Source organism: Canis lupus, chromosome 26 (assembly GCF_011100685.1).
Source record: "Canis lupus familiaris isolate Mischka breed German Shepherd chromosome 26, alternate assembly UU_Cfam_GSD_1.0, whole genome shotgun sequence".
NCBI classification, from domain to species: domain Eukaryota; kingdom Metazoa; phylum Chordata; class Mammalia; order Carnivora; family Canidae; genus Canis; species Canis lupus.
Window position 1 is genome coordinate 20678223 of NC_049247.1, and position 12131 is coordinate 20690353.

Genomic DNA, 12131 nt, shown 5'->3' on the forward strand with positions numbered 1-12131 from the left:
ATTTATTTATTTATTTTTATATCCATTTTATACACGAGGAAACTGAGGCTCAGAGAGATTAAGTAATACGCTCGAGGTTCCCAGCCAGCAAAGTGGGATGCAGACCCAGGCCGCCTGGCCCCAGAGGTTGCACTCCCAGCCTTTTATCTTCATCGTAGCCCTTCATCACAGTCGTGCGTGTAACCAGCCCAGGAGGGAGCCCATGTTGTGATGTTACAGGCCAAGAGCTGAGATCAGACATCTTCCAGGTCACCCAGATGTCAAGAGGCAAGGCTGGCTTCCACCCAGCGTGGTCTTGTTTCCAGCCAGACTCTTTGCTATGTCGTGAGAGGCCCCTCTTGGGTCAACCCGGGGGGGAGGAGCATAGGGAGAGGCTACTCAAAGTGAGTTGTACAAACCCTGGATATCTGACAGATGTGCGACTGTTTGCACAGCTTGTTCACACCCACCAGCTCCTTTATTCTGCCGACAGAGCCATCTGGACTCCTTTTTGAACTCTGTGGGTCCTGGAGACCCTGGCTCAGCCCACCTTTCTTGCCTGGCTCCCTCTTTCAGGGTCCCCAAACTCCAGCCCCATTGGCCCACCAGCTGTTTCTCATACATATGCCCCAAAAGTTCCCACCTCTGCAATTTTGCTTAGGAAAAGCATCCCTTGTATCTCACTCTGTACAACTCCTCCTTGCCCTTTGGAGGCTGGTTTAAATGGCACCTCCAATATGAAGCCTACCTTGATTGTCCCTGCTAGAAGAGGAAGGCCTGTGGAAGGAGGAAATGTATAGGCATTTGTGGAATGTTTTCTCTGTGCCAGGCATGTTACATAACCTCACAACAACTCCGTGATGTAGTTTATTCTTGTCCTGTTTTATAGGCAAAAATTGGGGAGAAAAGACCTGCTCCAGGTCACACAGCTAGGAAGGGTGAAGTTTTTGGATTCCTTGTCCAGTGCTCATTCTCCTGCTCCAATTGGAAGTACCCCAGAGCTGATTAAGGTAGAAATTCCCCTTCTTTTCTTCTTCATGGCTGATCCCTGAGTGAGGCCACCTGACCCTTTCCCTTCCCGCTGAAGCCAACGCTGCTGACACCTCTCCATTGGGACTTCAGCCAGGACTGGCTTTTGTTTCAGCTGCTTGTATGCTGAGTCGGAGCTTTGTCTCCCGGGGGCCCTCTCCCCTCCCTGCCTATAAGAGCCTGACCTCGGCTGGTCCCAGCATGTTCTGGCATATTCTCTGGGTCCGTCTTGGTAAGTCCCAGGCTTGGAGAAGGGGTGGGTTCCACGCTCTGAGCGAGCATCGTGGGAGGTGGGGAGACCAGGTCTCCAGTCCTGAGGATGTCACTGTGCCATCCTGAATGTCATCCTCACCCTTACCAAGGTCAGGTCCCCAACGTCAAGACCAATACCTGTCACCCCCATTTAAGAACAAGATTATTCCTATAGTCCTGTTGCCTCAAATGCCACCATTAGAGTCACTTCGTTGTGTCTGGTGCTGTCTTGGGGAGGCTCTCTTAAACTTAGCACCCTGGCACCTGCTAGGGTGATCCAGCCCACTGGCAGTCACAGAACTTTTCCCATAGTGAGCAGATAAATTAAGACAGAGTGGGGCTCAGAGGCAATGGGACCCAGAATGGGTAAGTTTTGAGATGGTGTATAGGCTGAGAGTAAGGGAGACGACATTAGTCACTGGGCGAAGGTCACAGATGGAGAAGAAGAAGAATGGACCAAAGCTACACTTTCTCCTAGCCTGGTCCTATCTGGATCCCATCTGGATCCTGATATTGTCCAAACTAGACTTTATCATCCAGAAGGAGAGCAGAGGATCAGGGTGGAAGGCTATCACGTTCTTCTCTCATGTAGGGAGCTGGCAACATGACCCTGCAGTGCACCAAGTCCGCAGGACACTGGAAGGTAGGAAGAGGCATGGGGTGGTGTCTGAGGAGTGAGGGGGCGGGTGTAGAGGTCCAACCCACTTCCAGGGGACCCCCTCAATCCTCCTCCATTGAAGCCCCACCTCACTCTGGGGGGCATGTGATGAGGGCCCGTTTTGCCGAGGATGCATTCGAGGCTCAGAAAGAGGAAGGGACTTGCCCAAGGTATTGATTTGAACTTGGGTCTCCTGGTCCCCAGATTTAACCATCTACACTCTGGCAGAGATGGCAAACTGCTGATTGCACACAGTGTATGGGTGTGGTTTCTTTGGCCCCCTCTGTGTTAAAAATAATTTGTTTCCCTGAATTTATCATCAGCTTTTAAAAACCTGGAGGGTCCACAGAAACGTCCATATATAGCAATTGTCTTGAGAAATCGGAAAATCTGGCTGGCATTCCCAGGTGGCAAAAATAGGTGGCGCTGAGCAGAAATCACCCATTTGTGGAATCTGTACTTTGCATTTCCAGCCCTCCCCCATCCTTACCTACCTGGCCCCTGGGGGCATCCGAGTTTGCAGTCCTTACTGTACCTGCCCTGCCCCACCCTTAGTCCTGGGGTGAGGTCCTAATCCCTCATCCCCCACAGGACTCTAATGCTGGTCTCCACCTTTTGTTTCTGTCACAGATTGTGGTTTGGGATGAGGAGGGTTTCCAGGGCCGGAGGCATGAGTTTACTGCAGAGTGCCCCAGTGTGCTGGAGCTTGGCTTTGAGACTGTGCGATCTTTGAAAGTGCTGAGTGGAGCGTGAGTCTGGGGGGCGCGGTGGGGGGGGGGGCGAGAATTTGAGTTGGGGTGGGGCTGGGGGACAGGGAGGGATCTAGAAAGAGGTGTTCTAGGCCCTAACTTTTCAGGCTCTAACTGTACCAGTGTGACCTTCCTTGGGTCTGAAGTGCTACGGAGTGTGCGAGACAGTAGTGTAAGGTTAAGCAGGTTGTGCACTGCCCAAATGTAGAAAGCATCATTCACACAGATCCTGCCTGCTGGATGAGGCGGGTTTGTAGGGGGCAGACCTTTAAAATCTATTGTTGGGTCTGAAAGGCCCCTCTTTGAAAGCAAAAATAGAAGATAAAAAAATAGATATAGTAAAAAATAATGCTATTTATCTTCAGTTGAATGTTGTTGCTGGAGGCTCTGGGATGAGATAAGCTGTGTTAAAAGAAAAAAAGAAAGAGAGAGAGATTAACGAAATGTGAAACTGTAATGACACACTAACATCACACCGAGACTTCTAGATCAGCACCTCTCTGTAGAACTTTCTGCAATGGTGAAAATGTTGTTCCTCTGCACTATCTGATTTGGATCCCTGGTCACATGTGGCCTTTGAGGACTAGAAATGTAGCCGGTGCATCTAAAGAACTGAATTTTTACTTTAGTTTTATTTTATGTGAGTTTAAATTTAATTAGCTACAGGTGGCCAGTGGCTACTGCATGGGATAGAAATTTTTAGAAGTTTGGGAAGTAGCTTGAAAGAAGAACAATGTTCTTTCCACGTGATCTGGAGTCACTTTATACTGTGCCTGTGAGTGCCACTAAGGTCATCTTGGGTGGTACTTATGCACCTCACACCCCGGGGGAGAATCTGTTTTAGCTTCAGCTTTGTGTGGGCGGGGAACTGGGGATCAGAGGGGAGCAGTGACCTGTCCAGGGATATGTCCAGCAAATTGACAGATCCTTCCTGGAAGGAGAAAATATGCTCAGCTTTATTACTCATATAGGACAGTCTGCTACGTAGCAAAGGCAAGGCCATCATGGTGGTAGTGTCGCTTGTCCCACAGAGTCGCTTGTCCCACAGGAGGACACCAAGAGGTGCCAGCTGACAGCAGGAGTGGTGAGCCCCCTGCTGTTGAGGAGCTCTCCGTGCTTCAGCTGTGGCTCCTGCTGGACGCCCTCCCCCAGGGTGTGGGGTGGGGGAGGTCCCATATCTCCAGGGAATCAGGGAGGGGATGAGTTACTGTCTCATGGCAGCCTCCCTCAAGGAAGGGAGGTAGGTGAGAGGGTCCTGTGGCTGCTCCTCACCAGATTGCCTGTCCTCCCACATTCCTGGAGGATCACGAGGAATCCCGCTGAGGCTTAGGTCAGCCTGCCATCAAGCCTTGTCTGTGTGACCTAGAGGACCTCGTGCAAGATGGCCAGGCACCTGCCCGAAGCAGTTCCCCTACCCACGGGGCCTACAGCAAGGCGGTGAACTACACACGGTCTGGGCTGGGTTTCTCCAGCTCGGCATGGTGGGTTTGATGCTGGATGATTCTGTGATGGGGGCCTGTCCTGCGCTTTCAGGATGTTCAGCAGCATCTGTAGCCTCTACTTGCTAAGTGCCAGTTGCAAACAACCTCTCCTCCCTCCTCCCAGTGTGACAACTAAAAATGCCCCTAGACATTGGTTAAATGTCTCCTCAGTGGTAACTCCTAAGTGATAACCATTGATCTGGGACTCGGAACGTGGGTCTCTTACCCCTTGCACTCTCTACCCCCTGTCCGCAGGTGGGTAGGCTTTGAGCATGCTGGCTTCCAAGGGCAGCAGTACGTGCTGGAGCGGGGCGAGTACCCGTCCTGGGACGCCTGGAGTGGAAACACAGCCTACCCCGCCGACAGGCTCACCTCCTTCCGACCGGTGGCTTGTGCTGTGAGTCCTTGCCACCACCTTGTCCCAGGAAGGCCTGAGCCGCTCCAGTGGGATTTGGGAACCGATCGTCCCAGAGTTCAAATCCTCATGTCACTTCTTCAAGCCATGTGACGTCCCCTCTCTGAGCCTTGGTCTCTTCATCTTGAAATGGGGCCATGTCATGGGGAAGGCTCTGGACGAGATCACCGCATACATTGTGACCTTCATGGCTTCGGTTATGATATGAGCCCCTGTGTGTTTCACGTCCTTCTTTTCATGACATGGGGATCCTGGAGAAGCTGGGTGCCAGGGGTGGCAAGACAAGGTGGGGAGGAAGGTTCTATTTCTTCTCCCTGATTCATTATCAGTGTTCCTGATTTTATACTCCAGCTACTGTCTATGGAGTATGGGTGGAGGTGGGCATTATTATCTCCATCTAACAGATAGAAGAGCTGAGGCTTGAAAAGATGTGAGTTTTTTTTCTTCAAAAGCAACTTTCATTATTTTATTTTTTATTTTTTTATTTTTTAGACATTTTATTTATTCATTCATAGAGACACACAGAGAGAGAGGCAGAGACACAGGCAGAGGGAGAAGCAGGCTCCATGCAGGGAGCCCGATGTGGGACTCAATCCGGGATCAGGCCCTGGACTGAAGGCGGCACTAAACCGCTGAGCCACCTGGGCTGCTCACAACTTTCATTACTTTACAAATCACACAAGGCACATATATTTATCATCCAAAGTTCAGAAAGAAACCTGATATGTTAGAGGAAGAAGTCATACTCACATGTCTGAGACAGAAGCCCAGTCTTAACAGTGCCGGAGACTTCCTTTGGTCTTGTTTGTTATCAACAGATTCAATCTATACCAATTGTTTTTTTTTTTTTTTAAGATTTTATTTATTTATCATGAGAGAGAGAGAGAGAGAGAGAGAGGCAGGGATACAGGCAGAGGGAGAAGCAGGCTCCCTGCAGGGAGCCCGATGCGGGACTCGATACCAGGACTCTGGGACCCGCCCTGAGCCAGAGACAGACGCTCCATGGCTGAGCCACCCAGGGGTCCCCATGGTTATTTTCTTTGTATACATTTCTGGATGGGCAAATGGTATATACCTTTTGTAAGGTTTCTGTAACCTCATTACCCTTCCAAAAGATTTTGTAAGGAAGGCTGATTTGTGGGGACAGGGGCAGGGGTGTCAGCAGAGGCTCCTGGGTTCTCGGCTGGGCTTCTGGTGGTCCGACCGTTTCTTCTTCCTACAGAACCACCGTGACTCGAGGCTGACCATCTTCGAGCAAGAGAACTTTCTGGGCAAGAAAGGCGAGCTGAGTGACGACTACCCCTCCCTCCAGGCCATGGGCTGGGATGGCAATGAAGTGGGCTCCTTCCACGTCCACTCGGGGGCGTAAGTGAATCTGAGGCTCTGCCTGGAAGAGAAGGAGAGGCTGTTGGGGGTGAGGTGTGTGTGGGGGGGATATGTTCCGTGAAAACTGTGTGCTGGGGACTTTGGGGCGCTGGTGCCCACATTCCAGAGGAGGACACTGAGGCACAGAAAGGTATAAGGTAAGAATATGTGGGATCTCAAGTGGCAGACTTCCATACCAAACTGATATTATGCCCAAAGGATACTGATTGACCCTTGTCATTAGCTTCAGGCACAGCTGGATCCAGGTGCTACGGCAGGGTTCTGTCTTGCCTCATTGTGGCTAAATTCTCAGGCAAGCTCTTCCCAAGCAAAGGCCACACGGCAGCTTCATTCTTACCCCAGCCAGCCCCAGGGAAAGAGAGCGTCTTTTTCTCACTGATTCCACCAAAGGTTCCAGGAAAGGCTCTCATTGGCCCAACTTGGGTCATGTACTCAACTCTGAACCAATCGTCATGAGCAAGAAGGGGGTGGTCTGATTGGCTAGGGTTGGTCACATGCTCATTGCCAGGACTTGGAGGGGTGGCAGGGGGTCTCTCCCCAGAAGTGGGGAGAATGGATGTCCAGCCCTTAAGAAATAGGTGTGGCTCAAACATCCTGCTCCAAGTCTACCAGCTGCTAGGTGACTGAATCCAGCTTCAAACCCTGGAATGACTGACCCTTCTCACTCTTTCCCCAGGGGCTGGCAGGTGAAGGCCAAGATGTGAGGTCTTCATTTAGGGAGGACATTACAACCACCTTCTTGGAGTACCCTTAGGCTCCTGGTAGGGGTGAAGGTGAAGGTGGCAGGGTTTTTTTTGTTTGTTTAACAGTTTCCCTTTTTTTAACCATCAGAAAATCTAGTTGTTCCAAAGTAGGATGGGCCTCTTGTGATTCCTGAATCCACTTCCCCCTTATAGAAGGGGTAATGGAAGCTCAGAAAGTGAGACACCAATTCTTGTCCAATCCTGAGCAATGTAGGGGGTCAATGAGTGGAAAGAACAATAGCCTTTGCCTTGGAAGGGCTTCTGGCTAAGGGAAGAGGGGAAGGAATAAAATTCCACACTCCCTCCTTCCATCCTTCCTCCCTCCCATCCTTCTTTCCCTCGTCCCTTCCTTCTTTAACTATTATTAGCCCCTCTTCTGTGCCGGGCATTGCACTATGCACAAGAGATCCCAATGAACCAGACACACACAGCCCTACACCAGGAGCTTACCTGCTGGTGGAGGAGACGGACATTTTACAAGTAATCTGATACTTGTCTAATTATATGAGAACTACAGAGGACCAGAAAGGGACAGTGGCCTGAATTGGAGAACCAGCCCTCAAAACAAGCTGAAACCTGACTGATAATTATAACTTGGCTAGGCGCCAGGCTAAGAATGGCTGGAATGGTGTTCTTGGCAGAGGGAACAGCATGATCAAAGGCCCAGTGGTGGGGAGAGCAGAGCACATTCCAGGCAGTGAAGGAAGCCTGGGATGGCTGGAATGTGTATGCAGCATGGGAGCCTTTGCCCCCCACCCCCCAATTTGGTCCCCTCGCTGATGCCTCTTTAGGGTAACGGTCTGCCTCTTCTGTTCCCCAGCTGGGTTTGCTCCCAGTTCCCTGGCTACCGAGGCTTTCAGTACGTGCTGGAGTGTGATCACCACTCAGGCGACTACAAGCATTTCCGAGAGTGGGGCTCTCACGCCCAGACCTTCCAGGTGCAGAGCGTCCGCAGGATCCAGCAGTGAGCAGGGGGCCCGGCGGTGGCGGCGGCAACGAGGAGCAGATGTGTGCTTGTCTGGACAGAGGACCTGTGGCGGTTCTTCTGTGCACCCTCCTCTGCCTCCCCCTGTGGCCCCTGTGAGCCCAGCACCCATGTGAGCCAGTTCATGCACAGTCAGCACGAAACAAAAAAAAAGTAATAAAAAAAAGAAGATCTAGCGCTAGTTTGTGTTTTTTCAATTTTATTCATCCGCTCAAGCAACCTCGGTTTTTCCACTTTATTGATTTGCTCGCTCATTTGTCTGTGTCCAGTTCGCTCCATTGTACTCCTACCATCACCATTTCCTTGCTTCTGTGTACTCTGGGTTTCCTTTATTCTTAATTTTTCTAGTTTGGGAGGGTAGACCCTTGGGTCATTCATTTTAGACGCTGCACTTCTAAATGACCGGAGAGTCATTGTAGAGCTATTAATTTCCCTGTGAGCACAGCTTTAGCTGCTTCCCCCACATTTGAATTGTTCAGTCTGATATTTCCCAGTTTTCCCCTGTGAATTCTTCTTTGGCCCATGGGTTCTTTAATGGTATGTTATCTTTTGGGATTTTTGAGATATTTTATTGTCATTGATTTGTTCTTAGTCCGTTGTGGACAGAGAACACATTCTGTCGGATTTCAATACTCACGCTCGCTTTCGGCAGCACCTATACTAAAATTGGAACAATGTAAGATTTCAATACTCTGGAGTCCAGACTTAATTTATAGCTCAGCAGATGGGCTATTTTTGATAGACTTGGTTGCCCACTTGAAAACTGTTTATTTATTTATTTATTAAATATTTTATTTATTTATTCATAGACACAGAGAGAGAGGCAGAGACACAGGCAGAGGGAGAAGCAGGCTCCATGCAGGAAGCCCGATGTGGGACTCGATCCCGGGTCTCCAGGATCACACCCCAGGCTGCAGGTGGCGCCAAACCGCTGCACCACCGGGGCTGCCCTGAAAACTGTTTAAATTTTGAAGTTGTCGGTTGTGGTGTTCTGTCAATGTCACTTAGGCCAAGTTGAGGTTGGCTAGTGTTTTTGGCAAGTGTGGGTTAGATTTTTCTACATTTTTGCTGACTTTTTAAAAAATATTTTATTTATTTATTCATGAGAAACACATAGAGAGAGGCAGAGACATAGGTAGAGGGAGAAGCAGGCTCCCCGTGGGGAGCCCCATGCAGGACTCAATCCCAGACCCAAGGATCATGACCTGAGCCGAAGGTAGACACTCAACCACTGAGCCACCCAGGTGCTCTCTGCTGATTTTTTTTGAGCCTCAATTTTTAAAAAAGATTTTATTATTTATTTAAGAGAGACACACACACAGAGATAGTGAGGGATAGCAGGAAGGAGAGGGAGGAGCGGAACTTGATCCCAGGACCCCTGGATCATGACCTGAGCCGAAGGCAGATGCTTAACCGACTGAGCCCCCCAGGTGCTCCTAAACTTAAATTTTTAACCAATCACTGAGAGAGGGTTCTTAGTATCTTCTACTATATAACCTGGGTTTATCCGTTTCTCCTTTTAGTTTTAAGCATTTTTGCTTCTTGATTTTTTTTTCTTTCTTCCAGAATGTTGATACTCTATTATTAGGTGCACTTACACCCAACATGGGCTTGAACTCATGACCCTGAGATCAAGAGTCACATGCTCTACCTCTACCGACTGAGCTAGCCAGGCACTCCTAGGTGCACTTCTATTGCCGATTGCTGTCTTCCTGCAAAATTGTTCCTAATTTGTGTTTTTAAAAGCCATGTGCAAAAGGAAGCAGTTCTCTCCCCTAGCAAAATTTCTCACATTCCTTTTGTCTTTACCCGCTTGGTTCTCACACACTACCATGGAGTCTCATTTAACATCTTCTACCCTCTAAAGGAGGTCTTTAAAACAAATAAATGAATTCCCAATCCACTTGCAGCCAGAATGGGGAGATCCGGCCTAGCTCACGCGCTCTCCCCACCCCCAGGGTTCTTTATTATGTAGATTGCCTTAACTTCATAAGGCTTCTGGCCCTTTTTCCAGACTGTCTTCCTCTGCTGTAAGTAAGTGGGACAGAGACCGGACAGGGTGGGGTCTGAGCAGGCTGCTGGAAAAGATAACATTATCTGGCTCAGGAAGGGGAGGGATGTATCTGGAACATTTGCTCTTGAGTAATTCTTAACCTCTCATTGGTTAGCATCCCATGCATTCAGACGATTGTTTTCCTGGGACCCTCTGTGCACCGGCCCGCCCTGGGAAGTAGTAAACAAGACACTTTAAGTACTTTCTCTCACCAGGCTGGATGGGGAAGTAGGGCAAGTCTACGGTGGGTCCCAATATCCTGTGATACTGGGGGAAACATCCAGGACTGTGTGGCTGGGGTGGGGGCAGATGAGAAGAGAGGGATGGGGGAGGCAGACGGTCCTTGGTGCTTATCTCTATGACCACGTCTTCTCTGAACTTGATCCCTGAGTGTCCAACTGTCTCCCTTACACCTCCCTGTGGATGTCTGTCTAATGCACATCTCAAACAGAACCCATCAACACGGAAGCTACACTTTTCCAGCTGTTCAGGCCAAACCTGAGGAATAATCCATAACATTTCTCTTTCTCTCTCACTCTGTAATCCCATCCACCGGCAAATCCTACAGGCTGAACTTTCAGGAGGTACCAGAATCCAATCGCTAATTACCACCCCCACTGGTCCAAGCCACTCTGTCCTCTCCTCCTTGTGGTGCCACTGCTCCCACCTTTGCCCACAAGCTACCTGTTCTCTGCCCTGGCAGCCAGGTGGTTAGTCCTGTTGAAAAGGGAAGGCAGGGATCTCTGGCACAGCGGTTTGGCGCCTGCCTTTGGCCCAGGGCGAGATCCCAGAGACCCAGGATCGAATCCCACGTCGGGCTCCCGGTGCATGGAGCCTGCTTCTCCCTCTGCCTGTGTCTCTGCCTCTCTCTCTCTCTCTCTCTCTCTCTCTCTCTGTGACTATCATAAATAAATAAAAATTAAAAAAAAAAAAAAAGAAAATGGAAGGCAGATCTTGTCACCCCCTTGCTCAAACCCTCTCACACTTCCCACCCCACTCCTAAGAACAAAACAAAACAGATCGGAACACAGCAACACTTTAGTAGTTCTCTCTGAGAGACTGGCCATCACCTGCCTCTCCCGTGGCCTCCCTGACCTCATGTCCCTCTGGGGAGTCTTCACCGAACATGGCGAGTGCATTGGCTTGCTCTTTGCCAAAACAAAACACCACACAGACTAGGGGAGCTTAAGCGACAGATACAGATTTCTTACAGTCCCGGGGACTAAAGTCCAAGTTCCAGGTGCCATCAGACTTCATTTCTGGTGAGGCTTCTCTCCTTGGCTTGCAGGTGGCTTCCACCTCTCTGTCTCCATGCGACCCACTCCTCTGTGTGTGCACCCCTGGGGGCCCTTCCTTTGCTTGTAAGCACCCAGTCCTACTGGGTTAGGGCTACACCCCAATGGCCTAATTTAAGGACCTCTGTGAAGACCTTTTCTCCCAATTTGGTTACTTCTGAGGGGTTGGAACTTCAACATATGAATTTTGGGGGGAAGCATGTCAGTCCACAATACCAGGTTTATTCCCCCGCAAAGCTAAGGGTTTTGTTTTGTTTTTGGTTCTTGCTGTTCTTTTGGATATTTTCCACCAAACCCTCCTCACCTGCCTCTCTCTGGTCGCTCATGAATAAATAAATAAAATCTTTTTTTTAAGATTTTATTTATTTATTCATAGAGACACACAGAGAGAGAGAGAGGCAGAGACACAGGCAGAGGGAGAAGCAGGCTCCATGCAGGGAGCCCGACCTGGGACTCCATCCCGCGTCTCCAGAGCCAAAGGCAGCGCTAAACCACTGAGTCACTGGGGCTGCCCGAATCTGTGCTTTATACATAAAAAGAATTAAGTTTTTTTTTTTTTTCCCTCCCCAAGAACCAATTTTTACCTCCTGGGGGCACTTTTGCTTCCAGGGGGAATGTATAATGGATGGGTTTTAAAGAACAATAATGATGTCAAGAAATTACTATGAAGTTTAAATTATATGACATGAAGAAGGAACCAACATCACATGCACCATTAATATTATCATTATCATCATTATCATGAGGAAGGCATACTACCCCAGGTAAGGGAGCTGGGGGCAGAGATGGGGGGTACCAAAGCACAAGGACAGAGGCATAGAATAATGCCAACAATTTCCACCAACCATTCCTAAGAGCTGGTTCCTGGTACTAACAAAACCTCAGAATCCACCGAGATTGATTTCATTGTCCTCTCCGTAAAATTTCCTCACTTCTATATCTTCTTAATGCCTGTTCCCTAGGACTGACCATGAGACCACTTCCTGGACAGGCTCCTACACCCACAGCAGCACCCACTTCTTCCATAGTCAGTTTCCTAAAGCCCCGTTGAACGGCAGGACACAAACATGCAAACTAATTCATACTAGGTTGTAATTGGCTATCGT

General features: G+C 49.4%; 1 protein-coding gene across 1 annotated transcript; it reads left to right on the plus strand.

Annotated features, from left to right (window-relative positions):
- The first annotated feature begins 1219 nt into the window (after window positions 1-1219).
- Window positions 1220-7858, plus strand: CRYBA4 (crystallin beta A4). Its single transcript, NM_001080897.1, is given in 6 exon segments — window positions 1220-1240; window positions 1853-1903; window positions 2549-2667; window positions 4404-4545; window positions 5786-5928; window positions 7513-7858. Coding segments are annotated over 5 exon segments (591 nt in total). The 5' UTR covers window positions 1220-1240; window positions 1853-1864; the 3' UTR covers window positions 7661-7858.
- The last annotated feature ends 4273 nt before the right edge of the window (window positions 7859-12131 follow it).